Below are 14523 nucleotides of genomic sequence, written 5' to 3'. Positions count from 1 at the left end.
GGGCTGGCCCAGGCACAGTGTGGCAGTGGCTCCTGTTGGACCTGCGGCCTGGCTGTGTGAAAAGTTGGTGGGACGTGTGGTATGGAAAACCTGTGCGTGGACTCGGAATTGTTTTGATATCAAACAGTTCCACTTTGCACATCCTCTGGAAGCCCCGTGTGTGCGAGCACACGTGTGTGCGTCTGGCTCTCCACGGGCCGGCCGTGTGTCTGCCCTCTGTGTGATGGGACTGTGACACCAGGGAGGGCTCAGTGCTCTGAATTTTTACCCCCGAAAGTCCAGCAGGCATCCAGGTCCCCGTTGGAGCTGCTGGAGAGGGCCTGAGCCTGAAGAAACTTCCAGAACCCAGGAAGCCTCCGGGAGATTTGGGCCAGGTGGCGCCTCTGGGCAAGACAAACTCCACACGCTTGCCCTCTCGTGTTCGCGTTCTTTAAGCTGTCTCAGGACGTGAAACACCGCCACTGGCACGGGCCCCGTGCGTTCCTGCTGAGCTCAGCTGCACCTCGGCGCCGTCCGCCAGCCGCTCGGCACTGGAGCCACAGCGTCACACCCGAGGCGGGGCCGAGCAGCGCATCTCGTCTCGCAGCGCACTGGGTCGCCAGTCACTTTGTAACAGGTCAGTACCGACTCCTGCTCCCGGTCAGTACCGACTCCTGCTCCCGACGCACTCAGCCTGCCCAGGCCAGGGAGCCAGCACCTGCAGCCGCTCCATGCTGGGGGACCTGCCACCTGAGAGACCTGGCCACGCTGGGGGAATCAGCCATGCTGGGGGGACCCGGCCACGCTGAGACCTGGCCACACTGGGGGACCCGGCCACGCTGAGACCTGGCCACACTGGGGGACCCTGCCCTGCTGGGGAACCTGGCCACACTGGGGGACCCTGCCATGCTGGGGGAATCGGCCACACTGAGACCTGGCCACACTGGGGGACCCGGCCACACTGGGGGACCCACAGGACTCCTGTAACACCTCACACTTTTTATCAGCCCTTCCTACCAGATGCTGTTCTGATGGTATTTAAGAAAACACCGCACTTCAACAAGCCCAGTCCTGCAGGGTCAGTAGGAATTCACCGTGTAGGTCCCAAAGGGGCACAGGGTCCCCACCTCCCAGGGGTCCCTGGTGACACCTCTGTGCCCACACGCGTGAGCCAGCTGCGCAGATGGTCAGAGCCGGGGGGGGGGGGGACTCTGAGGCAACACAGCTCACGTGTCAGGCAGGGACGAGCTTGGCCACAGGCTGGTCACGCCCAGGTGGCGAGGGGTCGTCATGGGCCCGAGCTGTCCCCTCCCCGTGCGTGGGGGGTGTCTGGGGTCTGCCTGTGGCTGCAGCAGCTGTTTCTTGAGTCAACACTCACCTCTGGGTCCGGGGTCTCCCAGCTCCCCGGGGGGACCACGATATCCGGGGGGCCCTCGGGCCCCTGGGTGACCGATGGAGCCTGGGGGGCCTGGCGGCCCGGGGGGGCCCGCTGGGCCAGGCCGGCCGATGGAGCCCGGGGCTAACGGCTTCCTTAGGTGCGCGGCCAGCTGTGCGACTTGCTCTTGGGAAACAAGGGGCAGCGGGTCAGAGTGCCCGAGGCAGAGCCTTCCAGAAGGCCAGCTGCCGTGGGCGTGCGGGAAGTGGCAAAGAGGCGGCCCCAGGTCGTGACAGCGGAGGGAGCGCTGGGAGCTCGCCCTCCAGGCACTGTTCACTCCTGGGGAGCGAGGGAGCCCCTGGCTGGAGGGCGGGCAGGACGGGCAGGGAGTGGGCGGGGGCACAGCCCGCTTGGCGAGGCTGACCTACTCACCGCTCACCATCCCCCCGCACAGCTCTCGGATGCGCTGCTCGCTGGCCGCTTTGCCCTGGAATTTCACCCCAGGGCCGTGAGCGGGTGGCCGCGCTGGCAGCCCCGTGGAGGCATTCTTACTGCCCCCGCCCCCGGCCCCGGCCCCGGCCCCGGCGCTCTGACTGCGATGAGCCAGGTGCCAATGGCAGGGGCTCGCGGGGGCAGAGCCGACGTACCGGGACTCCTGGTTTCCCGGTGATGCCAGGGACACCCTGCTCGCCCTGGAAGCCCAGGGGGCCAGGGGGGCCCGGAACGCCCTGGACGCCGCTGGTGCCGTTGGGGCCCTGGATGCCTTTGGGGCCCAGCTCCCCTCGGCTGCCAGACTGCAGAGCAACAGGACAAAGGGGCTGGGAGGCGAGCCCCGCCAGGCCCCGCGGGCCTGCTCCCCAGCCGGCTTGCGGAGAACAGGCTGAGCTGCTGTGACCACATCTGGCCAGTGCAGGGCCCGGGCTGCTGGCCCAGAGGCCAAGGGAGGATCTGCCAGGCACTCACCTCTCCTTTCGGTCCGACTGGCCCCCTGGGACCCTGCGAGGAGAAAACACACAAAGTTTTGTTTTGAAAGCAGAGTGAGAAGAGGGAGAGACAGGTCGTCCATCCGCTGGTTCCCTCCCCAGGTGGCCACAACAGCTGGGGCCGGGCCAGGCTGAAGCCGGGAGCTCCGTCAGGGTCTCCCACATGGCTGCAGGGCCTAAACACTTGGGCCGTCTTCCGCGGCCTTCCCAGGTGCATTAGCAGGGAGCTGGACTGGAAGTGGAGCAGCTGGGACTTGAACCGGCGCCCATACGGGAAGCCAGTGCCATAGGCAGCTGCTCTGCCTGCTGTGCCACAGCGCTGACCGCTGAATTACCCGGATGTCGCTGGCTGGGTGGGAAGTAGCCCCCAGGGAAGCGATGATACCACCATAGCCCCCTCGCCCAACACTCCCCGAAGCGCTGACCCTCCAGCTGCCTGGAGGAGGCCCCTCCTCCCTGTGCTGCCTGATGGGGGAGGCAGCCAGTGCTGCTCCCAGGTGGGCGGGCGAGGGCCCTGTCTGGGCGGCTGCCCACCCAGAGTGAGCGCCCATCTTCCCCACACTCACCGGCTCGCCTTTGTCCCCAGGAAGACCATCGGAACCTGCAACTCCCTGAAAGAGGGACCCAAAGGTAAGAACCATCAGTTAAGAGTAGTCACTCGCTGTCCAGCCCCAGGGCAGAGACCAGAGCTGGGTCCCGCCGCCCGCGGGCTGAGGTCCAGGTTAGCACAGGGAGGCTGTTCTGCCCAGAACCCCACACGGCCCCGAGAGCCCGGGCACGGCCTCGCCAGAGATGGCGGAAGCGTTTCTCTGGTGTGTCGCTGCCCACGTGCAGCTTGGAGCCTGCACCCGGCTCACCCAAAGCTGTTCCCCGGAGGCCAGCAGGGGACGCTTCCCCTCCGGACCTGGGACTGCAGCCGTCTGCTTCGTCATCCCCACCACGGCACCTGCCTGCCGTCACTGGGCAGAGCGGGCAGGGGGGAGAGGGAGCCGAGAGCCACACGGGCTGGCAGAGCCTGGGAGAGCCGGGACCGGATCTGACCCGAACGCTGCGCCCACTCACCTGGTCTCCCTTAGGGCCTGCGGCGCCTCCTGGGCCCTGGGGTGGAGAGAAGGCCCTGGGTTAGCGCAGCACAGGAGCCCTGCCCGGAGCAGCGGGTAAACACTGCCCAGCCGGGCCTCAGGCCTGCGGTGAACCCTGCCCGGACGGCTGTGAATCCGTGCCGCCCTTGGCAGCCCCCGCCCGCCCCGCCCCGGCCTGCCCCAGCCCGGCATCCCTCCCTCGAAGCCGAGCCGAGCCAGAGCTCCCGGAGTTGCCTCCCCCTGGACTGGCGCTCTTGCGAGTGGGAGCCGCCCACAGGGCAGAGAAGCCCAGACTGAGGTGTGGGGCCTGCCCGCCCCCGCGGGGACAGGGCGCAGAGCCACCGCCACGCCTTCCCCGTCTGGGGCCCCAGGGTTGCTGGCAGCTTCTGGCCAAGCTGGAATGTCCTGCCCGGGGGGCTAATAAAGGCCCACTGTCTCGGCCGGGGCTTTGTCTGCAGGGGGGCCTGGCGCCTGCTCGGGCCACGTGCATGTCCAGAGCTCTGTCCCTGCCCTGCAGCCAGGCAGGCACACGGGACCACCAGGGACCTGCCCTTACCGCTGCCACGAGACCAACAGGGACCAAGCCTGAGGTGAGCTGGGACTCAGTGGGACCCGCCCCCCAGCCAACCTCAGCTGACACCCAGGGGGTGGAGTCACCCCCCACCCTGTCCTGATTATGGGGCAGCCACAGCTGTTTGCCTGGCTGGACCTCCACGGGGGGGGGGGGGGTGACAGAGCCCCCAGACCAGCCCCACGGGACTGCAGGGTCGCACCACCACGTGGCAGGTAAGCCTCCTGCTGTCTCTGACCTCGGGGCCCAGCCCTCGGGGACACTCACCCGATCACCCACGTCACCTCGGAGGCCCTGGGGGCCTGGAAGGCCAGGCTCTCCTGCGCTGCCTTTCTGGCCCTGTGGACGAGGCCCAGCGTCAGTGCCCACTGGGCCCAGGGCACCTGTCCCCCCAACCCCGACCTCCTTACCTGGAAGCCTCGGATGCCAGGGGCCCCTTGGGGGCCTTGCGGGCCAAGGGCCCCCTGAAAGATAAAAGTGTGAGTGACTGCGTGGGGTGGCAGGGCCCCGGGGCCCCGGCTTTGCCTCCCTAGCTGGGCTGGGTGGACGCTGCAATGGTGGTAGCGTCTTCCAGTGGCCGGGGACAGAGGCAGGGGTGCCTCCTGCACAGGCTCAGAGCTCAGACCCTCAGGCCGGCCTCTGCGCCGGACACCAATGTCCACTGCCTCCGGCAGGGCCCTGTGGCCGGCGGCGGCTACGGGTGGCCTCTCCACCTCCCAGTGGGCCAGGGACCAAAAACATGAGGCCCCTGTCCCATGCGGGCATCCTTGGTGCTTGGCCCATCTGTGTGCCCAGAGTCCCCTCCCCGCCTACTCAAACTGGGGGCACTGGGGGCGCTCGGGGCCGTGTCCCCCACTCACCGCAGAGCCCCTGTGGCCAGCCTCGCCGCGCTCCCCAGGCACGCCAACGTCTCCCTGCAGGGGGCATGGGGACACTGTAGCAGGGTGTGGACGCGCCCACGGGGGAAGGGCAGGGCTGAGGCCCAGGCGCACACGTGAGGGGAGGCTGCGGATACTCACAGGGACGCCCGGCTCTCCCGAGGGGCCGGCTTCGCCCAGCTCCCCAGCTCGGCCCTGAGGAAGACAGCTTCAGGTGCCGGCCCGCCCCACAGGCCAGGGCTGTGGAGCCGCCACCTGCCCCCCGCCCCGCGGGAGCAGCCACCTACCGGTTCTCCCTTCTCGCCCTTGGACCCCGCTCTTCCGGGGAGGCCCTGGGGGAGAGCTCAGGGTGAGCGGGGCCGTCTGCCCCCAGGGGCTTCCCGCGGCTTCCCCACCTTGGAAGCAGAGCCCTCTGTGAACCCCCACTGACGCCCCACACGGGGCTGGCCCTTCCGTGTCAAGGGACAGGCGTGTGCACACGAGGGGGGCGGGGCCAGCTGGGCGGGCCGTCCCCTGCCAGGGCACTCACCGGCAGCCCGTTGGGGCCCTTCTCTCCGGGGGCACCACCGCGACCTGCCTCTCCCTGTGAGGACCAAGATGGAGGGGGAGGGGAACAGGTGCTGAGACCAGGGGGCTGGGTTCCTCTGCGGCCACCCCCCCACACCAGCCACCTACCTTCTCGCCATCGAGGCCTGGCACGCCGTCCCGGCCATCCTTGCCCGGCATTCCCTGGGGACGAGGACGTCAAGCTCTGGGTGGGGTACAGCCCCCCCACCCCCCAGACCTGTGCTGCCTCAGGCCCTGCAGGCCCAGGGGCGTGGCAGGTTTGGTGGCCGCCCCCTGTGGACCCAGGACACAGGCCAGGCCCCCCCCCCCCGGGGCCTCGCTGGAGAGTGGCAAGAGGAGGGGTCACCCCTGCAGGCCGCTCCACCAGCTCCAGAGGGGCTGAGGGGTGGGCACAGATCGGGGGGAGGGACCCCCAGGACATGGCGTGGTGGCTACAGAGCTGCAGGCCGGCAACGGCAGAGCGTTCGACTGAGCACGGCCGCTCCTGAGCAGGCCTGTGAGAACACGGGTCACGAGCCCACCGAGCCCACCAGGTGCAGGGCCGGGATGTGGGAGGGGGTGCGCGGACGCCCAGGGGGACCGCGGCGGCACCAGCATGCACTCACCGGCTCTCCGCCAGGCCCGGCCACTCCGGGGATTCCTTTGGGACCAGGTCTGCCCTGGACGACACACGGGGAAGGAAGTGCTGCAGTGGGGACCCTCCTGCCGGCGGCACCCACCCCCCACTCCTGCACATGCCCCCATTCCGAGCTGCAGGGGGCAGCTGCCCTGGTCCCAACAGCACCGAGAGGCTCTGCGCCCCATCCCGCCAGGGCGCCTGGGGCCCCTGCCAGGTCCCGCGGTTTGCAGGCGCCCTCCAGGCAGTGCCCGTGGAGCAACGCGAGACCCCGATGCCTCTGGCTGTCACTGCTGTCGGCTGCCCTGCGGGAGGGCAGGAGAGGGCTGGGCATGGGGTAGCCCCCAGCTCCCCTGTCTCCCCCACCCAGGAGGCAGGTGAGGGTTCTCCCCAGAAGGACCCAGAGAACCAAATTCTGTCTCACTTACGAGGTCGCCCTTGGGGCCGCGGAACCCCTCTGCGCCCCTCTCGCCTCTGTCGCCCTGCAAAGGGAGGGGGACAGGGACAGTTAAACAGCAGAAGGCCCAGCCCAGGCCCGGCGTGGCTGAGGCCGCGTCAGCCTCCCCAGGGCCCTGGGCAGCTCAGCCCGGGACAGGGCCAGCAGCAATGCAGCTGGGGAGGTGTCCATGACGAGAGGGAGGCACGGGGGACACCCCCAGCACGCACGTACCACTCTTCCAGGTGCTCCTGGGATCCCAGGGGGACCTCGGAACCCGATAGGACCCTGCAGGAGAGAGGGGGCGGGGCTCTGGGTCTTCACAGACGAGCGGGGCCGGCCCCCAGGCAGAGCCAGCGGCGCCACACTGGGGAGCTCCCTCCCAGCCCACCTGGAGTCCGGAGGTCTCACCACCCGGATCCCCACCACACGGCCACCACGACTTACCCGGTCCCCGGGGGGTCCAAGTGGCCCTGGAAGTCCTTGTGCTCCCCGGGGGCCCTGCAGGGACAGAGAAGGACATGGAGACAGCATTGCACCCACCTGGTGAGCGCCCAGGACCCCTGGAAGCCCCTGAGCTCGGCTCAGGCCCCCAGAGGGAGGGGCCCAGCCTTGGTACCAGCAGCCCTCCCAGGACGGGACCCCCCCCCACCCCCAGCCTGAGCCCCCACGCACACACACCACCAGCTCCCCCTGCCCGGGCTCACCTGCAGCCCCACAGTCCCTGGGAGGCCAGCGGGCCCTGGAGGGCCAGGGTCACCCTGCGTCGAGACAGAGCGGTGGTCAGCGGGTCCAGGCCTAAGCAGCAGGGTCACGCACCCACAGAGCCAGAGGCCACACCTGTTGTCGTGGCCCCTCTCGTGGCCAGGCACAACCCCAGCCACGCACGCGGTGGTCCCCTCTGGCCTCAGCACAGGCTCAGGGTGAGCGGCGTCCCCCAGGACACTTTAGGCTGCAACCCGAGTGTCCCCGTGGAGCCCCAACACACGAGTGAGCGTCCATGCGCACAGCCCCGCCCCAGCCACCCAGATGACCACCGGCCCAGGGCCCCGTCCTCACCTTCTCGCCGTCCTTGCCCACCTCGCCCTGCTCCCCCTTGTAGCCAGCAGGCCCCTGAAAGCGGACCGAGAGTCACTGCCAAGGGGCCCAGCGTCCAGCCGCGGCACTCGGGGTGGGGGTGGGGGTGGGGGTGGGGGAGGGGGTCTCACTCTCCAGGTGCGTGAGTCACTGGGTGATGAGACAGGGACAGCCCTGGAGCCAGGGCCAGGCCTCCCATACCCCGATGTCTCATGGCCCGTGTTGGGGGCTGGGCGGGCTGCCCCTGCCAGTGGGGAGGTGGGCTTGGTCTGAGTCACCTTGGGGCCACTCACCTTGAACCCTGGCATTCCTGGTGGCCCAGGGGGGCCTGGTGGGCAGATGGCTGGGCACTGTTGGAAAGCAGAGTGGTCAGACCCCTCCCAGCCTGACGCAGCTGGACCCCCAGCAGAGCTGCAGCCCCAGAGCCTCAGGCCGCAGCGACACCTGAGACGCGCCATCTGGTACCATGGTGGCACCTTCACGTGTGCTGAGCCGACCGTGGCGTGCCGATCTGCCTGCTGTGTGGCTTCTGGGAGGGACGTGAGCCCGGGCCCTAGACCTGTGCCACAGCTCCCCTGTGCTGGAACCCATGGGAGGTATGGCGCCTTCTAGATCATTCCCCAGCTAACCTGGGGAAGCCAGGCAGGGGTGCAGGGCTGGCACCATCAACCTCTCCCTCCCAGGACACGACCCGGCCACCACGTGGGACCCAGGGGGGGCGAGCAGCTGGCAGGCCACCCTGCGGCTCGGTGAAGCCAGGGGGACGTTTTCCTTGCGGATACAAAGCCTGGGGCTGGGGCTGGGGCGCAGGGGTGAAGCCGCCATCGGCAGCGCCGGCACCCACACGGGCACTGATTCAAATCCCGGCTGCTCCACTTCCAACCCAGCTCCCTGCTGTGGCCTGGGAACACAGAGGACAATGGCCCAAGTGCTTGGCCCCTGCATCCATATGGGAGACCCGGAAGAAGCTCCTGGCTCGGGCCCGGCCCAGCCCCGTGTTGCAGCCGTGTGGGGACTGAACCAGCAGACAGAAGATCTCTTTCTGCTCCCTTGCTGTAGCTCTTTCAAATAAATCAATCAATCTTCAAAAACAAAATGCAGAAGTCTCTATGGACAGGAGGCCGTGGACGGCACCGAGAGCTATGGCTGTGACCCTGGGAGTGACCAGGCAAACATCAGGACAGAAGCCAGTCCCAGACTCGCATCGGGAACCTGGTGTGTGAGGGAAGCACGCGGCGCTGCCCAGGGCAGCAGCCTCCAGGGCTGAACACCGCGGGGCTGCGCTGGGGCCGCTGGGGCCGCAGGAAGCTCAGTGTGCGACTCAGGCTCCCAGTGTCCTCGGGGCCGGGGTGGGGGATGCTCCAGGCTGTGCCGCAGCCGCCCACACGGACCCCTCCCCCAGGCGGGCGCCCCACCCCCAAGGCAGATGCCCCCAACCCCCTGCACAAAAGCAGCAAGTGCCCACCTGAAGGTCCGTGGCGCCTTCGGGGAGGACCCCTGGCTGTCCCTGGAAAGAGAAAACACTGAGGTCCACCCCCCAGGGACCTAGGGACCTTTCATTCCAGCCCCCACGTGACCAGCGCTGGGTGCTGCTGGCCCATCTGCACAGCCAGAAGCCACCACCCTCAGGGTGGCCGTGACGACCAGGCCTTGACCAAGCCCTGGCTGCAGCCCTGGGCTCTGTCCCGACGTCCCGTCCGCCCCGCGGGTCATCTCAGGGTGCGCACCGAGCCCGGGGTGGGGGGGCTCCGGCCCTGCCTGGTCTGTAACGGGCACCTCCTAGCCCTGTCCAGTACTTACGGGAGGCCCAGGAGGGCCGGGAGGGCCGGGGAGGCCTGGGAGTCCAGAGGGTCCCTGTGGGGAGGCGGGGGTTAGAGCAGCTCCAGCCCCCACCCCCACCCGAGGTGACCCCAGCCACTCCCAGAAGAGATGCACCCAGCTCCTGCTGCGTGCTGTGCCCACAAGTCTGGAGGGGACAGGGCGGGAGGGGAGGGGAGGGGAGGCAGCCCTCCCCCACCCCCTCAGTGGAATCTGGGTGAGGGGCGGGGGGGGGTCTCCACTCACCGGGGGGCCACGGAGGCCGATCCCTCCAGGCAGGCCGCTCACTCCTGCCTCTCCCTGGGGAGAGCAAACCAGTGAGAGGCCCAGGGAGCTCCACAGCGAGGGCGCCCACCCAGGGCCAGCGTCCATCTCTGCAGGGACAGAGCAGCCCAAAGCACCCCCCAGCCCAGGCTGGCCCTGGCGCATGACGCTGGCCTGTACTCACCGGGGGTCCGGGGAGGCCTTTGCCCTGCAAAGCCAAGAGTGGGGGTCAGAGCACGGGACAGCCCCCCCACAGTGCAGGGGGCCCTGGGGAAGGGGGCCCGGACATGGGGGTCAGAGTACGGGACAGCCCCCCACACAGTGCAGGGGGCCCTGGGGAAGGGGGCCTGGACATGGGGGTCAGAGCACGGGACAGCCCCCCCAAACACAGTGCAGGGGCCCTGGGGAAGGGGGCCTGGACATGGGGGTCAGAGCACGGGACAGCCCCCCCCCAACACACACGGTGCAGGGGGCCCTGGGGAAGGGGGCCCGGACATGGGGGTCAGAGCACGGGACAGCCCCCCACACAGTGCAGGGGGCCCTGGGGAAGGGGGCCTGGACATGGGGGTCAGAGCACGGGACAGCCCCCCCAAACACAGTGCAGGGGCCCTGGGGAAGGGGGCCTGGACATGGGGGTCAGAGCACGGGACAGCCCCCCCCCCAACACACACGGTGCAGGGGGCCCTGGGGAAGGGGGCCCGGACATGGGGGTCAGAGCATGGGACAGCCCCCCCCCCAACACACACGGTGCAGGGGGCCCTGGGGAAGGGGGCCCGGACATGGGGGTCAGAGTATGGGACAGCCCCCCACACAGTGCAGAGGGCCCTGGGGAAGGGGGCCCGGACATGGGGGTCAGAGCACGGGACAGCCCCCCCACACACAGTGCAGGGGCCCCTGGGGAAGGGGGCCCGGACATGGGGGTCAGAGCACGGGACAGCCCCCCCAAACACAGTGCAGGGGGCCCTAGGGAAGGGGGCCCAGACATGGGGGTCAGAGCACGGGACAGCCCCCCCAAACACAGTGCAGTGGGCCCTGGGGAAGGGGGCCCGGACATGGGGGTCAGAGCACGGGACAGCCCCCCCAAACACAGTGCAGGGGGCCCTGGGGAAGGGGGCCCGGACATGGGGGTCAGAGCACGGGACAGCCCCCCCCCCCAACACACACGGTGCAGGGGGCCCTGGGGAAGGGGGCCCGGACATGGGGGTCAGAGCATGGGACAGCCCCCCCCCCCAACACACACGGTGCAGGGGGCCCTGGGGAAGGGGGCCCGGACATGGGGGTCAGAGCATGGGACAGCCCCCCCCCCCAACACACACGGTGCAGGGGGCCCTGGGGAAGGGGGCCCGGACATGGGGGTCAGAGCACGGGACAGCCCCCCACACAGTGCAGGGGGCCCTGGGGAAGGGGGCCCGGACATGGGGGTCAGAGCACGGGACAGCCCCCCCACACACAGTGCAGGGGGCCCTGGGGAAGGGGGCCCGGACATGGGGGTCAGAGCATGGGACAGCCCCCCCCAACACACACGGTGCAGGGGGCCCTGGGGAAGGGAGCCCGGACATGGGGGTCAGAGCACGGGACAGCCCCCCCCCACAGTGCAGGGGGCCCTGGGGAAGGGGACCCGGACATGGGGGTCAGAGCACGGGACAGCCCCCCCACACACAGTGCAGGGGGCCCTGGGGAAGGGGGCCCGGACATGGGGGTCAGAGCATGGGACAGCCCCCCCCAACACACACGGTGCAGGGGCCTAGACACAGGCACCTGGTCTAGGAGACCCCAGGAGGGGCTGCAAAGAGGACAGCAGGGGGCGCCTGGTGGTCACCCCACCCAGCCAGACCCCTGGACAGGCGACAGCACTTACCCCCAGCCCGGGCGGCCCTGGGGGTCCCAGACTCCCCTGTGGAAAGAAAGGGGTGTCAGGGGGGACACGGAACCTGCTCCTCTCCCTCGTAACTGGGGGGGTGCAGGGAGGGAGCCTCACTCTGCCGGGAGCTGAGGCCCAAGGGGCCCCTGTCGCCCAGCACTGGGCAGGACCCCCCCCCAACAGCCCCGCTGAGCAGTTCAGCCAGCAAGGACCCCCAAGGGGAGGCAGCCGGACACGGCCGCCCAGCAGGGACAAGGCCCAGCAGCCTGAGCCACCAGGAGCTGGCTCCTGGACCCAGGAGGGGACCCATGGTCGTCCCCGCACCAGAGGCCGGCGCAGAGCGTCGTGCACAGCTGCTGAGCTCCCAGGGGCCCGGGGGCGTCCCGTGGCCCCGCCCAGCCTTCCCACTGGGTGCTGCCTGGCACCAGGCCCAGAAGCCCCACGGGGACGGTCATTTCTCCGAGGGCTGGGCGCAGCTGTGAGCTCAGCGGCCACACAGAAGAAAGCCGGGCGGGGCTTCGCGGTGACAGTGACAGTGACAGTCAGACTCCCGGGCGAGGGAGGCCCGTGGCGATGGCCCTCCTAGGGGCCCCAGGGACACCCAAGGGAGGAGGTGTATGGGGCTGCTCACCCCCTGCCACCCCCCGCATGGACCTACCCTGCCCGCAGTGCTCCGCGTGCCAAATGTGGACGGGCACAGAGGGCTGCCCTGCGGGACCACTAGGCACTGCCACGTGGCCCCACCTGCCCGCACGTCCTGCCCATTCCAGGTGGATACAGACTGCTACTCACCCCAGCCAGGCCTCGCCTCGGAACGGCGGCCCCTGGACACGGGGCTGGCACTTACCCGCTCTCCAGGAGCGCCCTTGGGTCCAGGGGGTCCATCCTGCCCAGTCAGACCCTGGGGAGGGAGGGAGGGAGAGGACTCCAGGAGCTACACGGGACACGGCATAGCGCACAGGCGCAAACACATGGACCCAACAGATGACCCCGGGGTCAGGCGGTCTCGGCCTTAGGCCCGGCCTCGTCTACCCAGTGCGTGCCTAGGGTCTGGGGGAGGCGGGGGCAGCAAGTGGGGGGCCAGCAGTGGGGGCACCTGCTGGAGCCAGGCCCGGGGGCCAGGCAGCAGTCACTTCCCACGTCGTCTAGCAAAACTACAGGGACCCTAGGGCCAGGCTCCAAGCCCACGGACACCCACCTAGGTGGGCCTGGGGCTCAGAGGGGCACGGGCAGTGGCAGGCAGAGCAGCCCGCCAATGGGAGTTGGTTCCCAGACAAGCCAGCACTGGGGGCTGGCGTGGAGACCACGAGACCCCCGCTGTGGGATTCTGGGGGTCCTGCTGGGGTAGGCACAGCTGGAGGGGGTCCTGGGCCCGGAGGACGTCCAGGGCTGTGGGCGGGGGCGGGGCCAGGCACTCACATCCACTCCAGGCAGCCCCGGCAGTCCGGCCTCGCCCGGCGTCCCCGGCTTCCCTGGCAGCCCTTTGGGTCCCTGCGTGGGGACAAAGGGGACCGGTGTGAGGGAGCAGCCGGCCCCACGGCCCCAGCCCCGGGACAGTCGCCCCAGCTGAGGGCTGCGGGGCCCTGTCGGGGACGGCAGGGCTGCTCCGCTCCCTTTGCCTGGCTGCCTGGGCACCGGCCCAAAGCAAGCTTCAGGCAGACCCTGCCCAGAGACATCTCCCCTCCCCCTCCTGGCTCCAGCCCCTGCTCCCAGACCCAGGGCCGCCGTGCTCAATGACCCTCTGTTGTCTGGGCCCGCCCTCCCCGCCACGGCGGGGGACACTCACCGAGGGCCCAGGCAGACCGGGGGGACCAGCTTCTCCCTGCACAGGGAGAGAAGCCCACTGTGACCCCAGAAAATCTCACCCCACGGGAGCCCAGCCCAGGGGACAGGATGGGCGGACCTGCCCCGGCCCCCTAGCTGCACCCCTGTGTCCGGTCGGAGGAGGCGGGGCCTCGGCTCCTGCCAGGACCCACCGGTCACTGCACTGATGGGCCAGCAGCGTGGGGGCCAGCTCCCCAAACTGGACAGGACCCCAAGAGCTTCAGGGGCTTCCTAAGGGCAGCCTCCTCCAGGAAGACCCCCAGCCCCCGCCCCCGTGGCCAGCATCAGGCCTGAAATCCTTCCACCAACTTCATGGCCAGGTTTTAGGTCAGGGGGCAGCTGAGGCCCAGGGTCCTACACGGGGTCCTGGACTCAGCCCGGCAGGGATGGGGGCGGCTGAGGCCCAGGGTCCTACACGGGGTCCTGGACTCAGCCCGGCGGAGATGGGGGCGGCTGAGGCCCAGGGTCGGGCACTGCTCAGGTAAGGAGGCGGTGGCAGGGAACAGGTGCTCAGCTGCGCCCCACAGAGACCCTGAGAGCTGCCGTCTACCCACAGCAGGAGCCCTTGGGGCCCACAGCCCAGCCACAGCCCCCAGGTGGGTACAGGGAGCCTGCGGGGGTGGGTCAGCCTTGGGAGATCCGCCCAGAGCGCTCCGGAGCGCGGGCGCAGCCGGCACCCAGGACCCCCGACCCAACCCCAAACTCACGTCGACGCCATCCTTTCCCGGCTTCCCAGGAGGCCCTTGGGGGCCGGGGGGCCCTCGCGGTCCGGTTTTCTGAAACGAGAAGCGTCGCTGGAGAGCTCCCGCATTCGAGCAGCTCCGGGGCCCGCGACCCCCGCCCGCCTCAGAGACCCCCCCGAGCCTCGGGTCGCGGCGGGGAGCAGCTGCGCCGGGCCTGCGGGAGCCTCCGGAAACAAAGAGGACATTGTCCGCCGGCGGCTCGGGCAGCGGCCGACCCCGGGCCGGACTCTTCCCCGGGGCATCCCGGCGTCCGGGGGCTCACGGCCGCGCCGTCGGCGAGGCGGGCCGCGGGCAGCCAGGCTGCGCGGGCGCCCCGGGGTCAGGGGCGGCGGGCCCGGGCCCGGCCGCAGACCCGGGAGCCTGGCCGGCCCGCAGCCCGCGCTCACCTGCGCCGCGGCGGCCGCCAGGAGCCCGAGAAGCAGCAGGAGCAGCGCGGGCGCGCGGGCCAT

General features: G+C 69.9%; 1 protein-coding gene across 1 annotated transcript in view; it reads right to left on the bottom strand.

The window, feature by feature from the left end:
• COL9A3 (collagen type IX alpha 3 chain) overlaps positions 1-14523 on the bottom strand; it is a 17031-nt gene extending 2508 nt beyond the window's left edge. The window contains exons 1-30 of the mRNA XM_062202587.1: positions 14461-14523; positions 14039-14107; positions 13294-13329; positions 12927-12998; positions 12355-12408; positions 11505-11540; positions 9831-9854; positions 9629-9682; positions 9365-9418; positions 9030-9071; positions 7858-7914; positions 7547-7600; positions 7195-7248; positions 6935-6988; positions 6722-6775; positions 6480-6533; positions 6041-6094; positions 5544-5597; positions 5398-5451; positions 5156-5200; positions 5010-5063; positions 4851-4904; positions 4401-4454; positions 4258-4329; positions 3400-3435; positions 2904-2948; positions 2318-2350; positions 2002-2148; positions 1787-1841; positions 1358-1540 (exon numbers count right to left, since the gene is read on the bottom strand). Coding sequence (XP_062058571.1) covers positions 1358-1540; positions 1787-1841; positions 2002-2148; positions 2318-2350; positions 2904-2948; positions 3400-3435; positions 4258-4329; positions 4401-4454; positions 4851-4904; positions 5010-5063; positions 5156-5200; positions 5398-5451; positions 5544-5597; positions 6041-6094; positions 6480-6533; positions 6722-6775; positions 6935-6988; positions 7195-7248; positions 7547-7600; positions 7858-7914; positions 9030-9071; positions 9365-9418; positions 9629-9682; positions 9831-9854; positions 11505-11540; positions 12355-12408; positions 12927-12998; positions 13294-13329; positions 14039-14107; positions 14461-14523 — 1771 coding nt within the window. The remainder of the gene's footprint in view (positions 1-1357; positions 1541-1786; positions 1842-2001; positions 2149-2317; positions 2351-2903; positions 2949-3399; positions 3436-4257; positions 4330-4400; positions 4455-4850; positions 4905-5009; positions 5064-5155; positions 5201-5397; positions 5452-5543; positions 5598-6040; positions 6095-6479; positions 6534-6721; positions 6776-6934; positions 6989-7194; positions 7249-7546; positions 7601-7857; positions 7915-9029; positions 9072-9364; positions 9419-9628; positions 9683-9830; positions 9855-11504; positions 11541-12354; positions 12409-12926; positions 12999-13293; positions 13330-14038; positions 14108-14460) is intronic.

This window comes from Lepus europaeus, chromosome 10, assembly GCF_033115175.1.
Source record: "Lepus europaeus isolate LE1 chromosome 10, mLepTim1.pri, whole genome shotgun sequence".
NCBI classification, from domain to species: Eukaryota; Metazoa; Chordata; class Mammalia; order Lagomorpha; family Leporidae; genus Lepus; species Lepus europaeus.
The sequence above is the reverse complement of the archived record's forward strand: the minus strand, read 5'-3'. Positions and strand labels throughout refer to the sequence as shown.